General features: G+C 43.6%; 1 protein-coding gene across 1 annotated transcript in view; it reads left to right on the forward strand.

Moving 5' to 3' along the window:
* LOC126480899 (soluble guanylate cyclase 89Db-like) overlaps positions 1-18,721 on the forward strand; it is a 464,947-nt gene that overhangs the window by 235,444 nt on the left and 210,782 nt on the right. The window contains exon 2 of the mRNA XM_050104296.1: positions 2,831-3,036. Coding sequence (XP_049960253.1) covers positions 2,831-3,036 — 206 coding nt within the window. The remainder of the gene's footprint in view (positions 1-2,830; positions 3,037-18,721) is intronic.

Genomic DNA, 18,721 nt, shown 5'->3' on the forward strand with positions numbered 1-18,721 from the left:
CGTCACTGTATTGCCTGACGAATTGAAACAGGCATAGAACTCGCTTTCACAAACTGACATCCGGCATCTGTACAATACAATGCATGCTTAAATGCAACATTCTGGCGGTTACACCGGTTATTAATGTACCAGTATTTCACATTTGCAACGGCTGATCTCGCGCTTACATTAACCTGTGATCTTCCAATGTAAATGACGTAACTTACCTAGACAAATGTATTCCCGAAATTTCATTACTTGACATTAATTATTGAACCGTATCATCTTCATCTTTGCCTAGGTGTGGTGTGTCATCTTCCGGAGCCTTGACTTTGCTCTGCCGCGATTGGTCCGTTTGCTTTTAAATTTCGGAGGGCGGTGCGTTCTGGGGAGAGACCTGCTGACGACGAGAGTATCGAGTGCTGCTGCCGGAGTGAGACGGGGAGTTTAGTTTCCGGTTGTGTGGCAGCGTAATGTTGCGGGAAAGGTGGTATAACTTCCTGTGAACGCACGTGATTGCTACGAGCGTGTGTACTCGGGACGGCGGCAGTCGTTCTGGACGGGCTGTGTGGTAAGGAAGCTCGGCGTGGCAACTGTTGACGCGGCGTGTCCGCGTTGCTATGGCGGAACTGGGGCGATTGACATAACTCTAGTTGGTGCTGGTTGCAACCTGTCGCCGAATGCTTGTCCGCCTTCTGGACTAACGGTGGGAATTCCTTGACTTGACGTGTCTCACTCAATTTCTGCCCGTGTCGTCGGGTGTGTTTTGCTCTAAGGTCGTGTGCCATGGTGTTTCGCAATTTTAGTAGGCTCAGGCGTGCCAGAAATCCTGATTCAATGATCTGCTGTTATATTGTCAAGTGTAACTATCACTAGAAAAGACTGTTAACTCTCTGTGCCTTAATAACTGAACCTAAAATATTAACTGTGGTTGAAATTTTATTCTGACCCAAGTACAATAACGATCTTGTATTTTACAATTTGTTGAGTGGTATTATTATTTAATACTGGTCGTCACATTTACTAAGTCGAAGATTTACGAAGGCCAGTGGGCGTCATTAAGAGTTCCTGCGTAGATAGGCGTTATACTTTGAACCATGTGTTTCAGTGTTTAGTAATTTTTATTTTGCGTGTCATAGAGAGTTGCTGTCATGCCCTATGTGGACGATTCGACACGTTGGTGAAGTTTCTAGTTGTTCTGCTGGTCTGTGCCATATTGCTAAAGCAGGCAGTCCTACCACAGCTGATTATAAGTTTTTCCTAGTAGTGAGGAGCATGGGCTGGTTTTAAGTGCTAACTCGCTAACTTCAACCATTCTCAAATATTTATTACTACTGATATTCAGGCCCTTCAGGCCTAGTGACGACGTCACTACCCCTTTTTGGTTATTTATTTTATCTTGTTAGCTTGTTTCATTAAAAAAAAAAAACCTTTGGTATATGAATTTGTCTTTTGGTCTTTACTGCTCCTTTGGACGAAGTAAATTAACTGTTGGGTGTGTATTCTTGTAGCATTATCAAAACAGCATTTGTGGTTATATTTGATTGGCCCTTCTGGCCAAATGATTAAAGTCATTCCTTTCAGTAACTTATTGTATTGGTCAATAATTAATCAAAAGTGTTGGGTCCTTCAGACTGTGATTATCTCCTTATGTTGAATCTTAATGTTGTCATTCTGACATTACAGTTGTGAATGTTCAGCGGCCCTTCAGGCCTGGAGTTTAAATTTTTTTATTGTGTTTTGTGATATGTATATGTTGTGTACATAGTTCTGTGTAGTCAGCGCGTACACAACTTTCCCACTAGAGCGCGCCCCGCTAAGCACAACAGCACAGGCGCAGCGCTCGTCCATCTCCGCACTACGAGATGGCACTGCCATAGACACGGACCAAAGTCTGCTTCCGCCGATCCGTGTATTAATATGTAACACAGCCAATGAGATTGCTGCTAACGTAGAACCTTTTCTCCTCACGGATCACACTCGCGCAGTGATACATGAACGCACGAGGTATTATAACGAGTGTACAGACCTCCGATTAGGCAGTCTGCATCAGTCTGTACTAGTCTGCAGTTGTCTGTACCAGTCTACAGTCAAGTTTCAGTCTGCGCCTGATAAGATTACCATATTCCTGTACATAGCCATGAAGATAAATGTATAGACACTTTTGTCCAGTATCAGAGATATATGTGAGAATGAGATTAACGTACCAATACCAAAGGAACTTCAGATTGTCAATTGTAAATAGCATCCAGAACCAAGTTAAGTAATTTTTATGCTTGTTATTATTTTAATAAATGCGTGTGAAAATTAGTCAAGTTCTGTTTAAAGTTGGTCACTGTCAATCTGCTACTCTAAGCGTGGAAGTGGCATTTCTATCGTCTGACCTAATGGCAGAAGATAAACACGCCACAATAAGACGACAAGACATATTGCTGACACTCGCCTACTTCGTTAGAGCGACAAGTCAAATAATCTGATGGTGTGAGTACTGAAGGTCTTACAGTACGCACACCACAATATATATATATATATATATATATATATATATATATATATATATATATATATATATAATGTGTGTGTGTTTGTAACTGTAATGTGTGTGTGTGTGTGTTTGAAACTGTGACCTCATTGGGTCTACGCTTTTACTCCTTGCAGCCTTTGAGCTCTGCTTCCCTTACGTTTTGGTTAAGTTTTCCCATACCACGACGTATCAATTATGTTTTGGTGTTGCGATTTTTTTCCAATGATCATCTTTCTTTTCAGCCTCATCGTAACTGCGTCCGGCCACGTGTGTAGATAATTTTGACAAGTGTACATACTCATGGCATGGTGTGGCGTGGTGTTGCAGAGCGAGTACGGGGAGTCGGTGTGGGAGCAGGCCTGCGAGGTGGCGGGCTGCCGCTTCCGGGTGTTCAACACGCACCACCTCTACCCGGACAGCCTCATCGGGGACCTGGCGTCCGCCTGTGCCCAGGTCGTCGGCAACGGCGCCACCGTCGAGGGCTTCATGATGTTCTTCGGCCGCTGCTTCGTCCGATACTTCAGCTACTTCGGGTGAGAACCTCTTTTAGTATTCTGACTGGCTTGATGCGGACCGACATAAATCGTCTCTTCGTTTCAGTGTAGCATCTACAACCGACGTCCTCGATTATTTACTGTATGTACGCCATATGATCGAAAGTGAACCGTGAATTTACTTTCAAAATCTTTTCTTAAAGAATTTACTTTATTTACTAGCGATTCATCAAGAACATTAACACATTTAACCACACTAGGTGAGCGTGGAGGTAGTTGCCAGGGAGTAACTGATGAAAATGAAATTACCTTTAACAAACGGGAATTTTATTCATAAAAACCTTCTCAAAAACAGATTTAAAATTTATAAGGAGAAAAGCTCCCTCGAAATATCAAGTCTAGAGGCAGAAAGAACAATATTGACAGTATGAGCCTTCGGACTGAGATGCTTGCCGCTCCCTTTCAACACGGCCGTAGTCACGACCGCTCACAACAACCACTGAAAGACTACACTGATGCAAATCTGCAACACACCAGGTTACTTTAAGGGGGGGGGGGGGGGGTAGGACGTCAAACGAGCCGACTTGGAGCAGGAGAGGCACCACAGGGCATTTTAATTTCCACTGTCTATACTTTTACAAATAAATTCATTAAACTTTGTCAGCATGACCAGGAAGGATTCAAAATTCACACTCATAGCAGTGGAAGTTCGAAAACATAACGAAGTAATTTTTTTTACATGTAAAATGTCATCATTCTTTTCACTTACTAATGGCAGCATTTGTTGCTATAGGTACACTTTTCTTCATAAGTAAGAGAGATGGTTCGATGAATTTTGCACAGTACACAAACCATACTTAAAGGTGTATGAAACTGTAGAATTTTCCAAATCTTTTAAAAACTGTGGTAAAAATTGAGGTAATTAACTACAAAATTTTGTTTTTTTCTAAACATGAAGTTTAAAATACAACAGATCGTTAGTTTTTTTATAAATTAAATAAATTATAGAGTTTCATACACCTGTAGGTATGGTATGTATGCTGTGCAAAATTCATCGAAGAATCTCTGTAACTTATGAATAAAGTGTACCTATAGCAACAAATGCAGCCATCAGTAAGTGAAAAAATGATGAAATTTCACACGTAAAAAAATTATTTTGTTATGTCTTCGAATTTCCACTGCAATCAAATGGTTCAAATGGCTCTGAGCACTATGCGACTTAACTTCTGAGGTCATCAGTCGCCTAGAACTTAGAACTAATTAAACCTAACTAACCTAAGGACATCACACACATCCATGCCCGAGGCAGGATTCGAACCTGCGACCGTAGCGGTCGCTCGGTTCCAGACTGTAGCGCCTAGAACCGCACGACCATTCCGGCCGGCTCCACTGCAATCAGTGTGAATACTGAATTCTTCGTGGCGATGCTGACAAAGTTTTATGAATTTATTTGTAAAAGTATAGCCACTGGAAATTAAAATGTCCTGTGATGCCTCTCCTGTTCCAAGTCGGCCCGTTTGACGTCCTATCCCCCTTAAACTAAAAATTTTAACAACTCACACAAACACTTTAACTATGCACGCCGTAAGAGGGATGGAAATGGTACAAACACTCATACTAAGAAATTATTTGCCACCGGAAGTGCAAATTGTTTTTAAACGGACTCTTACGGTGGAACGGTGGCAACTTCATAAAAATGACTATTTAAATAAAACCCATGAAATTCAGACTTACATAAAGTGTACAACAAGCTCTACATTACACATATACCGGCTCGGAAGATGATAGGCAAGATAAAAACATATTTCAGGAATTCGGCCGTTACACTTCAAGCAATAAATTTGTTAACACCGAATCGGACAACCATGACAGAGGCAGCTATTAACGTACGGCAGACCGACCGACAGACAGACAGACAGACAGACAGACACTAACTGCCTAACAAATGCGGACGAGAGACAGACGAGCAAGCTGGGGACGAGAGATTGACCAAGAAAAGAAGTAGAATTTAACAAGCGAATGAAACAACATATCACGAATCACTTAACTTCTAATAAACTGCGATGTCTGGCGCAGACCTGGCGCAGCACCCCCAAAACGCTCTCCCGAACCGTCCGCTGCCAGCTGCCCCCACGGACGCAGGAAGGCGCACCGATCTCCCGTCTCAGGGCGCTGCAGCTCGCGCCGGCCAGACCGGTGTCGTGTTGCTCTCGTGTCGACCGCGAAGCCACTACCCCTCCCTATACGGCGCGGCCCACTGGACTGACGTGGCGCCCTCACATGCGCCGACGCTCAAGACGGACGAGTCATCTTGTGTCTCAGTGCGCGACCGACCAACCCATCGATCCAACCGCCAAATGACCATTGCCTGAACAAACTCGAGCAGACTGGCGGCCTAACACATACTAGCACTCCGGACGACAGACAGGCACTGACTGCCCCACACTGACCCGGCTCACCAACTGACCAACTGCCGAGCTCATAGCGCCCCTTAAATGCACGTGAACAGGCAACTTTTCCCTTTTCCCATCAGAGGGAGACACCAAAGCTGCGGTTGCCACAGCGGCGCCACCGCCAGAAACGAAGGGCGACTGCTTTACACTACACTACGCGCTGCGGCGTAGTCTTCAAAACAGCAAATTTTACCACGGCTCAAAAAATATGCGCACATCTCTCTGTAATGCGGAATTGGCCACTAAATGTCACGAGAGGCCACCACCATAAAAGGAGGCGGGGAATATTGTGTTGTCAGTAGAATAACAGCTGCAGCAGAATGGGTCAGTCAGGAATGCTTAATGACTTCGAACGTGGATTAGTCATTTAATGTCACCTGTGTAACAGATCCATTGGGGGCATTTCAAGTCTTCCATAGCTGCCCAACTCTACCGTTGTTGATGTGACTGCGAAGAAACAACCACAGCTAAACCGAGACCAGACTGGCCTCATGTATTGACGGATAGGGAACGTCGAGCACTGCTGAGGGCAGTTTTAAAAAATCGCCTGAAATCAGCGTAAGGAGGCATTCGCGAGTTCCAAAGTGCTACGAGCAGTGCAGCTTTCACAGTGACTGTGCATAGACAGTTAACGAGAAAGGGGCACAGTGGTAGAGCAGGTCCTCGTAAGCCACAAGTTTCTGTAGTGAATGCTAAATGATGCTTGAAGTCGAGTGAAGAGCGACGCAGCTGGGCAGTGGAAGACGGGAAGCGATTTAGACTGATGAACTGCGCTGTGCTCTGGGGCAAACTGATAGAACAGTTTGGCTTTGGCGAATGATTGTATCGGAATGACAGTGCATTCTGTCATAAAGCGGCATCTGTGATCCAATGGTTTGTAGACAATAACATTTCTGAAATTGACTGGTCTGCCCAGAGTCCTTGCCTGAATCCAGTGGATCACCTTTTGGATGGGTTAGAACGTTGAAATCTCTCCCGATCCCCGGCGCTAAAATCGCTATCTTGCCTGTTTCCGCCTCTTGAGCAGGTATGGTCTGCCATTCCTCCACAGAAAATCAGACACCTCACTGTAGGTGTGCCCAAAAGAGTTGAAGCTCTCATAAAAGCGAAGAGTGGACACACCCGATTTTAATGTCCACCAATAGGTTTGTAGACACTTTTGATCAGATAGTGTATTTCAATCTCTTTCTTCTCTTTCAGAATGCCTAATTATTACTCCTACCCTATAATTTACCTGTTTGTCATAACTATATCGTGATGGGTGTATGAAACACTGCCCTTTCCCTCCTCCCCTCTTAAAAATACTGAAATATTAAAATCTATTTTAAAATTTTTAATTTTTGCATAAAAATTGTCGTATTACTCTAAAGCATGTAACTGTAAAACCTGCCGAAGTGGCTATTCCTTTCGCGCATGTAGACGTGTTTGGATACGAAGAATTACAGTCAACCAATAGAGTCTTGATGTGTACCTTCCGTTTCCTATCCTTATGTTGATAACGCAACGGAAATCTTACGTCACCGCTTGCTGCATGTGCATTTAGAAATAACTAACGACCTGACTAGGCTTCACACGTGTAGTGCTAAGTATATGCTGCCTGATGACTTGTCTGGTATGGCTGTAATAAATAGTACACACAAACATTCCTCGTGAATCAGTCTATTCGTGAAAACCGTATCAAAATCGCTACTGCAGTTCCTGAGACTGGCTGTCATATACAGACGGAAAAACGAGATGGGGAATTTGATTTAGTAATACGTATAGACTTTACTCTAGTTTTATTATTAAATTATATGGGCGATTTTTCGGACACGGTCTCTGAAATAATTCAACAACTGCACCTGAAACATTTTTGACCGGACCGGGACTCAAAACCAGATTTTCCGCTTTTCGCGAATGGTCATATTGACCGCCTCCCATCTGAACAAGCTCCCCGTCCGACTCAAATTCCGAAGTGCTGCTCACCACGGGGTCAAACGTCAAGTGTAACAACAACGGTGAATGGAGTCATAACATCAGAGGCGAGCAGAAAATGGGAATCTGAGGCGGTCGTGAAGCGTATCCATACGACAAGGGCGGTCAAAGCGACGTCCGTGAGAAAAGGAGACACTGTGTTCGAGTCCCGGTCCGATCGCAGATTTTCAACTGCTGTTGAATTCTTTCAACGGCCAAGTCATACAGATGTTTTATTATTGCTTAGATATGTACTTGGTAGATGTTATAGGTCCCACTACGTGTCACACTATTTCCTTTGTTTATTTATCTACAGTCTGATGACCACTGGCTGATTAAATTGGTAATTGGATTTTCATATGCTTTCTTTATTTTTGTCGCACTAAACTAAAGGAATGCTTCCTCATTGAAAAAACAAATATATATATATTTTCCATTCTGTCTAACGTAGAAGTATTCTTTCAACGTACGTGTAACACAGACGTGATGGCCAACGTAACCATGTCACGTACTTCGCGAACAGCGCCTGGTGACGAACCTGTCGCTTAGCAGAAGTGATTATAAAAACCTGTGTTTAAGAGAAAATGATCGAACTAGGACCAAAACCAAAACATTTCATAACATCTGACAGTTATTTTTATGAAGAAGTTGAAAGCTGGCTGTTACATTCGCACCTTTCACTACTTAATCTGCCAGTTTCAGTGTTCACTTACTTGTATTTCGTTATATTAGTTAACGCTTGTCTTCTGCAAATATACACTGAAGCGCCAAAGAAACTGGTATAGGCACGCTTACACAGACATGTAATCAGGGAAAAATGGGCACTGCGGTCGGAACGCCTATATAAGACAACCAGTGTTGATCGGTTACTGCTGCTACAGTGACAGGTTATCAACAGTTTTAACAACGTATTATAGTCGACGCACGAGCGAAGCTACACAGCGTCTCCAAGATAGCGATGAAGTGGGGATTTTCCCGTACGACCATTTCACGAGTGTACCGTGAATATCAGCAATCCGGTAAAACATAAAATCTCCGACATCGCTGCTTCCGGAAAAGATCCTGCAAGAACGGGACCAACGACGACTGAAGAGAATCGTTCAGCATGACAGAAGTGCAACCCTTCCGATAATTGCTGCAGATTTCAATCCTGTGCCATCAAGACGTGTCAGCGTGCGAACCATTGAACGAAACATCATCGATATGGGCTTTCGGAGCCGTGATGACTGCACGAGAAGAAGTTACCCATAGCCTGGACCCGCCAACACTGACATTGGACTGTTGATGACTGGAAACATGTTGCCTGATCGGACGACTCTCATTTCAAATTGTATCGAGCGGATGGACTGGTAAGGGTATGGAGACAACCTCATGAATCCATGGACCCTGCAAGTCAACAAGGGACTGCACAAGTTGGTGGAGGCTTTGTAATGGTATGGGGCGTGTGCATTTGAAGTGATATGGGACCCCCGATAGTCTAGATACGTGGTGACGCGTACGTAAGCATCCTGTCGGATCACCTGCATCCATTCATGTCCATTGTACATTCCGACCGACTTGGGCAATTCCAGCAGAACAATGCGACACCCCACAAGTCCAGAATTGCAACAGAGTGGCTCCAGGAACACTCAGAAGAGTTTAAACACTTCCGCTGACCACCAAACTTCCCAGACATTAACATTATTGAGCGTTACTGGGATGCCTTGCAACGTGCTGTTCTGAAGAGATCTACACCCCTCGTATCTTACGAATTTATGGACATCCCTGCAGGATTCATGGTGTCAGTTGCCTACAGCACTACTTCAGACATTAGTCGAGTCCATGCCACGTCGTGTTGCGGCACTTCCGCGTGCTCGCGGGGGCCCTACACGATATTAGGTACGTGTAGTAGTTTCTTTGGGTCTTCAGTGTACAATTCTGTACCTAATTATCGATTGTGAAAAGCATAGTTGCTCTTTGGGTTCTGTTTACGAGATGTTCAGGAAGTATTCTTTGAGTTCCGTCTGGACTGACCTATGAGCTCACATTGCTTCGCTACGAATTTTGGGTCGTAGGCTTGAGGTGGAACTCTGCGTTCTGACGAGCGTGGCGGATGGTATTGTTTTACAGTCTCATCGAATAGTTATCTGTTTGGAACTTTGCAGTGTGGTAAGACGTACCAAGGCTACTTTTTTCCCCACAAGATACGAGAGGCTGCGAATTTACAGACACAGTGAAAACCCGTTGTAGCTGGGCGCAGATGTGTTGCGCAGTGTCTCTAGTACTGTATGAACAAACAGTCACCCACCAAGTGTGAAGCGTGTGCTGTTATTCGATTTCTTCATGCTTACGGATTCCACCTTATCTCATGCAGCCCATGTGACGTAACTGTCATGCATGTCAGCAGGACTTTTGAAGCAGTACGTGCATACGTTCATGGAAGGAAGCGAGTGTCAATCAATGATCTTGTTCAGCGTGTGAATCAGGCGATTCGAAAGAGTTGCGTACGGAGGGAAATTCAGAACAAGAGAAGAGGAATATTATCGCCCTTTGTCCTTCTCCACGACAATGCTTGGCCACACACTGCAACTGCACGAAGACGCTCCTGCAGCGCTTTCGATGTGGAGTGTTTCATCACACACTATACAGCTCGGACTTGGCTACCTGTGATTTTCATTGCTTCGCTCACATGAACCACTGGCTATGAGGACAGCATTTTGGCACAGACAACGAGCTGCGGACCAGAGTAGAGAATTGGTGGAAAGCAGAGGCGGCTGCCTTCTTTGTCGATGGTATAGAAAAGATGGTACCGCGGTACGACAAAAGAGTAACTTAAGTCGCAGCTGTGACTATGTAGAGAAGTATCTGGAAGGTCTAGCTAATGGTGCGAATGCAACATTTTTGTGTTTCACCGTGGTTTCTATTTCGCAACCGATCGGATCATGAAAAAAGTGGCCATCATACTATGACGGTGTGCAGCACGAGCGCGTTTGTCGTGTGAGTTACCTATTCGTTTGCGGAAATCGTGTAGTTCATGTGTAATTACAAAATTTAAGGTAGACAATTTCACTGACGCTTTTGTGGCTTGTAATCGTGTCTCCCAAGTGGCGTTCTGTTCTTTGTGCTTTTGTGAGGACACTAGGTTTCGGTACTTGGTACATAATCCGTTTTTAATTCATCCGAACGGTAGAACATTAAATCTCTTCATACTCTCTATCAATGAACCTTTGTCAAAGCTTCAGGACTCATTTAGATTTTTCTTCGATTTTCTCATGTTTTGCAACGCTGTGTGCCTCTTGGTTTCTGAACATTAATGTTACACGTTTGTTAGCGTGGCTTAACTACTCTTGGAGACAACTACCCTACTGGCCATTAAAATTGCTACAACACGAAGATGACGTGCTACAGACGCGAAATTTAACCGACAGGAAGAAGATGCTGTGATATGCAAATGATTAGCTTTTCAGAGCAATCACACAAGGTTGGCGCCGGTGGCGACACCTACAATGTGCTGACATGAGGAAAGTTTCCAACCGATTTCTCATACACAAACAGCAGTTGACCGGCGTTGCCTGGTGAAACGTTGTTGTGATGCCTCGTGTAAGGAGGAGAAATGCGTACCATCACGTTTCCGACTTTGATAAAGGTCAGATTGTAGACTATCCCGATTGCGGTCAATCATATCGCGACATTGCTGCTCGCGTTGGTCGAGATCCAATGACTTTTAGCAGAGTATGCAATCGGTGGGTTCAGGAGGGTAATACGGAACGCCGTGCAGAGTCCCAACGGCCTCGTATCACTAGCAGTCGAGATGACAGGCATCTTATCCGCATGGCTGTAACGGATCGTGCAGCCACGTCTCGATCCCTGAGTCAACAGATGGGGACGTTTACAAGACAACAACCATTTGCACGAACAGTTCGACAACGTTTGCAGCAGCATGGACTATCAGCTCGGAGGCCATGGCTGCTGTTACCCTTGACGCTGCATTACAGACAGGAACCCCTGCGATGGTATATTCAACGACGAACCTGGGTGCACGAATGGCAAAACGTCATTTTTTTCCGATGAATCCAGGTTCTGTTTACAGTATCATGATGGTTGCATCCGCATTTGGCGACATCACGGTGAACGCACATTGGAAGCGTGTATTTGTCATCGCCATACTGGCGTATCACCCGGCGTGATGGTATGGGGTGGCATTGGTTAGGTCACCTATTGTTCGCATTGACGGCACTTTGAACAGTGGAAGTTACATTTCAGATATGTTACGACCCGTGGCTCTACCCTTCATTCGATCCCTGTGAAACCCTCCGTTTCAGCAGGATAATGCACGACCGCTTGTTGCAGGTCATGTACGGGCTTTACTGGAGACAGAAAATGTTCGACTGCTGCCCTAGCCAGCACATTCTCCAGATCTCTCACGAACTGAAAACGTCTGATCGATGGTGACCGAGCAACTGGCTCGTCACAATACGCCAGTCACTACTCTTGATGAACTGTGGTATCGTGTTAAAGCTGCATGGGCAGCTGTACCTGTACGCGCCATCCAAGCTCTGTTTGACTCAATGGCCGGGCGTATCAAGGCCGTTATTACGGCCAGAGGTGGTTGTTCTGGGTACTGATTTCTCAGGATCTATGCACCCAAATTGCGTGAAAATGTAATCACATGTTAGTTCTAGGATAATAAATTTGTCCAATGAATACCCGCTTATCATCTGCATTTCTTCTTGGTGTAGCAATTTTAATGGCCACTAGTGTATACGCATTTATATTCAAATCAGTTTTTCCATGTCAATCACTTTCCTGTTTATACGAGTTTGACTTGCACTCAGCAGCCAATGAACGATCATTCGATGCGAAACGTACCACTTGTATTTACCAATTAGTTAGAATTTTTATCGATTTCTCACCGCAATTAATACCGGAAGTAGGGTAAAGCACTGTGAATATTAAACTTTGTGTTTCTATCCATGGTTTTCAACAGAAAAGGTAGGTGTTGTTGATGATACAGTTGGCAGAGTGGCAGTCCCGTATTCTATATAAAGTGTAGTTATTTGATACAATTATGAACTATCGTAACAAACTAGGCCCACATGCCCATCGCACTGCGCTTGTCTCTAAGCCATACATGTTTTCATGTGTGGTGAGATCTTGTGTTACTGTTACTCAGTTTCACATAAATTCAGTTTCCTTTTGCTAAGCCTTTTGTAAATCGTTGTAAGAAATAATTGATCCCTGCTTAGGTAATATTCTACAATTCTCTGCAGTCAGATTCCGTTTCTAGTTTAATTCATGGGTTTGAACATTATCTTTGGGAGGGCATGATTCAGGACATACCCAGTCTCTCTTTCGTAGATAATTTGTTTCCCAGAACCTAGCAGGAACCTTACAAAGTGATGAATTATTTGGTATTAGAGCCTGATCTGGTGCATGATACCGATGTTGGGTCAATGTTGGGTCACAAAGCTGGGAACTTTATGCATTTCTTCTCGAATCGAGAACCCAAGTCGAGCTCTTTGTCTCAACTAGGCAATCGCACTGCAAAATGGTAGGGTAAGTATCCATATGCTATTTCTACGTCTTGAAAAAGGTCCTACAAAACTCACGTAGTGTACCAAAATCTTCTTGAGGGAAGCAAATTGCTAGGTGGACAGCCAGCATACGCATCTGCCTGGCGCACTACCGACGAACGCTCGTGCGTTTCATTGTTTTCAGTATCAGTTATCTAAGAAAGTGCAGTCCATTGGCACATGTGACATTTCATCATTTTGGACCAGCAGCAAACGTCGTCTGTAACAATTACGTACTGTGACTGGCGAGGCTGCATTGTTTCAGCCCCGTGCAGGAGTCCTATATCTACCACATCTATACAACAGCGTCATGCAATCCGATCTAAAAAACTGAAATTTACAAAACTTTCTACAGTCAGTCTCCAGATTGTTTTTCTTTATTTCCACATGACTGGTTTAGGGCCATTTGTCGATCTGAAAGTTCCGTTATTCAAAGGTTACTCTGTAAATGTAACAAATGGTCTGAAGATGGGCAGCTGGCCCGAAATCGGTGGAAATAAAGAAATACGATATGAAGACTGAATTTGGTCTGTTTTGTACAAGTAACGATCGCGGACAATCCCTCAAGATGTCTAGTTTTGATAAATGAAATTTACGTTGGTCCACAAAAGACGTCAAAATGTTAAATATAGTAACACCAGTGCAAAAATAATAAAACAGTAATACGCTCCCTGTGTGGTATAAATGCAGCGCTGTTTGTTTGAGGGAGAAATAGACTGACGTTATCATATGAACGAATTAACAAACGGAAAAAAATCGTTGGGACGGAATTCCTACTTACCACACTTTTTTAGATAATTTTTGTTCCACAAAAGTTTACAAAAGACAAATGTGTTAATCAACAACAGTTCTAAGTGAGATATTAACACTACTACGGTCGCAGGTTCGAATCCTGCCTCGGGCATGGATGTGTGTGATGTCCTTAGGTTAGTTAGGTTTAAGTAGTTCTAAGTTCTAGGGGACTGATGACCACAGATGTTAAGTCCCATAGTGCTCAGAGCCATTTTGAGATATTAACGAATATTTATGAAATATGGTTTCCATTTGGAATGGTGCATTACATTCCAATGCACTTCAATGTGAAGCTTTGAACAACTCTGAGCTCAGGGAACAACAATGTAGTTACTCCCACATACATTTGAGGAACAGCTAATGATTACAATGGCTGATAACGCTAACACCCAATCAGTTCGGCGGACGGCTGTGCAATTGAACAGTGAGGTTTATCCTACTAAATGAAAATTTAATCTCTCGAGTACACATGTTCTGCTATCCTGGCATCTGGATAAGACTGTTTCATAAACGTTAACTCCATTACAACGAATCAATATTCACTGCCAATGTCTAACGAGGAGCTGCAGTTCTAGGATAAATAAATAAACAAAAATGACCTCGCCGTATGTACTCAGGAAATGTTTCACTGAAATCTTGGTTCCTGTACTTTTCCAAACTCCTCATCCACTGTTCCCCAAAAGTACACAGTACACAATATCAGCCAACTTCATTCCCACTGCTTTGTTAAAGTTTAAACTGCGGTTCACATGTAAAAGTCGTCTAGAAATTAGTTCATTAGCACGAGAAACGAAATAAAACTACCTACAGCAAAGCCTTTCGTAGGCCTACTACATAGCAAGTAACAAAATCTCCGATAAAAACCAATAAATGCTCTATAAAGCTTTAGGTAAAAAAAATCATTTTAGATAAAACAGCGTTTTCGTTAATACAGTACAAAACTGTTTCGCAGCAGAAATAAGCGTATTATGTACCAGAGTAGACCTCTACATTCATTTCCCTTTTAAACAAAAGCCTAAGTGCTTGACGGCGTTCCAGAGTTTCGGTATGCCAAAATTTCGCCCACTTTTAAATTACTGGCTTCCGTCAAGCACACTAGATGATGTAGACACGAGTCATCGTATGAGCTATGTATGTAGAAGCAATAAGTCGTACAGTAGCTAATAAGCTGAACTGAGACATACGCTATGTGATCAAAAGTACGCGGGCACCTATTAGCGGACATTAATATTGGGTTTATCCACACTTCATCTTTACGACGAATTTCGTCAGGTACACGTTCAATGAGGTGTTTCATTGTCTGCAGAGGAATGGCAGCCCATTCATTCTCTAGAGCTGAAACCGGAGAAGAGGGAATTGACACCCTGAATCCTGCAGGGCTGTCCATAAATCCGTAAGAGTAAGTGGAGGTCTCTTCTGAACAGTACGTTGCAAGGCATCCCAGGTATGCTCAATAAAGTTCATATCTGGGGAGTCTGGTGGCCAGTGGAAGTGTTTAAATTCAGGAGAGTGTTCCTGGAGTAACTCTGTAGCAGTTCTGGGCGTGTGGGGTGTCGCATTGAGTTGCTGCAATTGCCCAAGTCCATCGGAAATTAAATGGGAATACCAGGAGGAAAGACGACGTAGTTGTCGCGACACCAAGTTGCACGAATTTAGTGAAACTGTACTCGAAGAAGACTGTGCTGCCATTTAGCTGCCATTATCGCATTTCTCGCGTCGAAGTCATGTCAATGAGATAGAGTAGGGGAGGTGCAGAAGCATGTAGACACTTTTCCCTCACTTAATGCACGATTACAACGGGATGTAAAATAGAGAATATTGGTATGAAACACTTTCCACTATGCGTTGCCCAGTGGCTTGCGGAAGCTGAGTGTATAGGTATTGGACAAAAATATGGAAACATTGCGAGAAGTGCATGCTTGAAAATCAATACAGATGCTAGTAACTCTGAACATAATGACATTTCTGGACTCTGAGAAGCTCATCTGCAGAAACCAGCACGGTTTTAGGAAACAGCGGTCATGCGAGACACAGCTGGCCCTCTTTGTGCATGATATGCAACAGGCTTTAGATACCTGCTCCAGGGTTGATGCCATATTTCTCGACTTTCGAAAGGCGTTCGACTCAGTTCCACACTGTCGCTTGCTACAAAAAGTGCGCGCTTACGGTATATCCAATGACATATGCGGTTGGATAGACAGGGAGCAGTATGTCGTCCTGAACGGCGTAACTTCAAAAGAAACAAGAGTAACTTCAGGTGTGCTGCTTTTTACGATTTACGTAAACGATCTGGTTGATGGTATTGGTTGGTTCAAATGGCTCTGAGCACTATGGGACTTAACTTCTGTGGTCATCAGTCCCCTAGAACTTAGAACTACTTAAACCTAACTAACCTAAGGACATCACACACATCCATGCCCGAGGCAGGATTCGAACCTGCGACCGTAGCAATCGCGCGGTTCCGGACTGAGCGCCTTAACCGCGAGACCACCGCGGCCGGCTGATGGTATTGACAGCGGCCTTAGACTGTTTGCCGATGATGCTGTAGTCTACAGAACAGTAGTATCACACGAAAGTTGTGAACAAATCAATGAAGATTTGGAGAAAATAAATGCGTGGTGTAATGACTGGCAGTTATCTCTCAATATTAGTAAGTGTAACCTACTGAGTATAACAAGGCGAAAATCCCCATTAATGTATGAGTACTAAATAAATGATCAGTCTTTGGAAGCGGTAACATCAGTCAAGTATCTGGGTGTGACCATTCGAAATGATCTCAAATGGAATGATCAGATTACACAAGTAACGGTTAAGTCGAACTCTAGATTGCGGTTTATTGGTAGAATCCTGAAGCGATACAGTCCTTCAACAAAGGAAATAGCTTACAATACGTTAGTTCGTCCAGTCTTAGAGTATTGTTCATCTGTATGGGACCATTACCAGTTGGGTCTGATTCAAGAGATTGATAAGGTTCAAAGAAGAGCGGCAAGATTCTTGACTGGTACATTTAGCCATCGCGAGAGCGTTACAAATCTCACAGAAAGTTTGAAGTGGGACACACTTGAAGATAGACGACGCGCTAAACAGAAGGGGCTGCTCACTAAATTCCGAAATCCAATCTTCACCGAGGATGTAGAGTATATATTATTACCACCAACTTTCAAATCGCGTAATGATCATCATTCAAAGATAAGGGAAATAAGAGCTCGTACTGAGGCGTTCAGACAGTCGTTTTTCCCTCACGCGATCCGTGAGTGGAACAGAGGGGGCAGGGGGGGGGGGGGTGGAGGGAAAATAAGCCCTTGGCGTGTATTGTGCCCTGCGCCACACACCGCTTGGTGGCTAGCGGACTATATATGTAGATGTAGATTGCACTGTAGTATTTGATACCGAACGGCACCTGTACAATGTGTCAGGCGTGGTGTGATCAGTGTTCCGGCGTAACGAAAAGTGCCGGCACGAAGATGAAGAACGCGAGAGCAGAGGAGGCTGAGAGACATCAGCCAATAGTTCGCTGACAAGGACCGCACCACGACAGGAGCGCCCTCTAGCCGAAGAGGATGTGAGCGCCGCTGCTGTCAGCCTCGGGCGGACAGTAGAAGACTGACAGGAGTAGGCCAGGTTTAGAAGAGAGCACCAGAAGAACTGTTACTAGTGATCCATATCGATCACTTGCATGGTCACTGTATATAGTGAAGGACCTTGATTACTTGCATGTCGCCAGTTGCTTGCCACCCAAAGTTAAGTATTGTCAATCTACTTTATTCTAATAAAAACCATTAATGTGATTTGCTTGAATTGTTGTATAGCTATTCGAGAAAGCATCATCCATAGATACCCTATGAGAGACGAGTGGGCAGGACCTCACAATCAGTATTCTGTGTTGTTGCGAGTGCGTTATATCGAAGCTAGGTGAATCTCAGGTGGACAAGATGGTGTTCGCAAGATGGGTGCTTCCGTAACCAAGGTGGTGTTTGTGTTTAAATTGTCGATAATACATATTTTGAAAAATGTGAAAATTAGTTTTCAGTGATAATAGCAGAGGGCATGTGCGGTGCAATTAACTATATTGGTCGACTACAATTCAAGTGCACCAGCGGAATTTTCTGCCTTGTGGCCGTTACTGTTTTGGTTACCTACCCTGGCCACTGACGTAAATTCAGGCAATGTTTGTTTTGGGTGAAGTTAACTATGTTACCGTATTTCAAATTCAAGTGTACCAGCAGAATCTTCTGCCTTGTGGCCGTTAGCGTTCCGGTTATCTGCCCTGGCCACTAACGTAATTTCAGGCAGCGTCCTTTCCTCACCTGTTGTCGCTGTCCAACATGGTGTGTAGTTTGACAGTTAATAAATATTTCATTGTGGTTAATCACGTTCTTAACTTTTTGTGTTTGAGTTCTCATGTACCGATTGGTGGCAAGCAAGTCGTTTTGTCGGTCGGTCCGTGGCTGTCCCCTGGTTGGGATCCGACGAATCAAGTGTAGTTGGGCTCACCTCCTGTCTCACGTAAGTGAACGAGGGCAGACCCACCTCCCTGGAGGGTTCTGAGTGCCGTTTTCTTTATTGTCCTCCTCACCGGTGTTTAATTATGTTTATAATTTATCATAGCCAATGATTTTAAAAAATTCTTGCTTTTACTGGACTTTATGTATTTTTTGAATTTTGGAAAATCGATTGTTGGCCTGCAACCACTTAAATCCTTATTCTTAAAAACAAAAAAAATAAAAACATTGCGGATTTCTGCCTTTGAAGGATTATGGTAATTTATTTTAAAATCTTGAAAATTTTATTGTGGGCCTTCAGCCGTTTGTATTGCATCTTGTTTATGTTTGTCTATTTTATTTTATTTCCAATTTTAACTGCATGTTTTTACCACTGAGATTTATCTTGTTGCTTTAAGATTTCTTGTTTGGAGGCTTTCAACCGTGAAATAATTGCCTTTTTGAAACTCTTAGTTCTAAATGTTCGGCTATG

This window comes from Schistocerca serialis, chromosome 5 (genome assembly GCF_023864345.2).
Source record: "Schistocerca serialis cubense isolate TAMUIC-IGC-003099 chromosome 5, iqSchSeri2.2, whole genome shotgun sequence".
Taxonomy (NCBI): Eukaryota; Metazoa; Arthropoda; class Insecta; order Orthoptera; family Acrididae; genus Schistocerca; species Schistocerca serialis.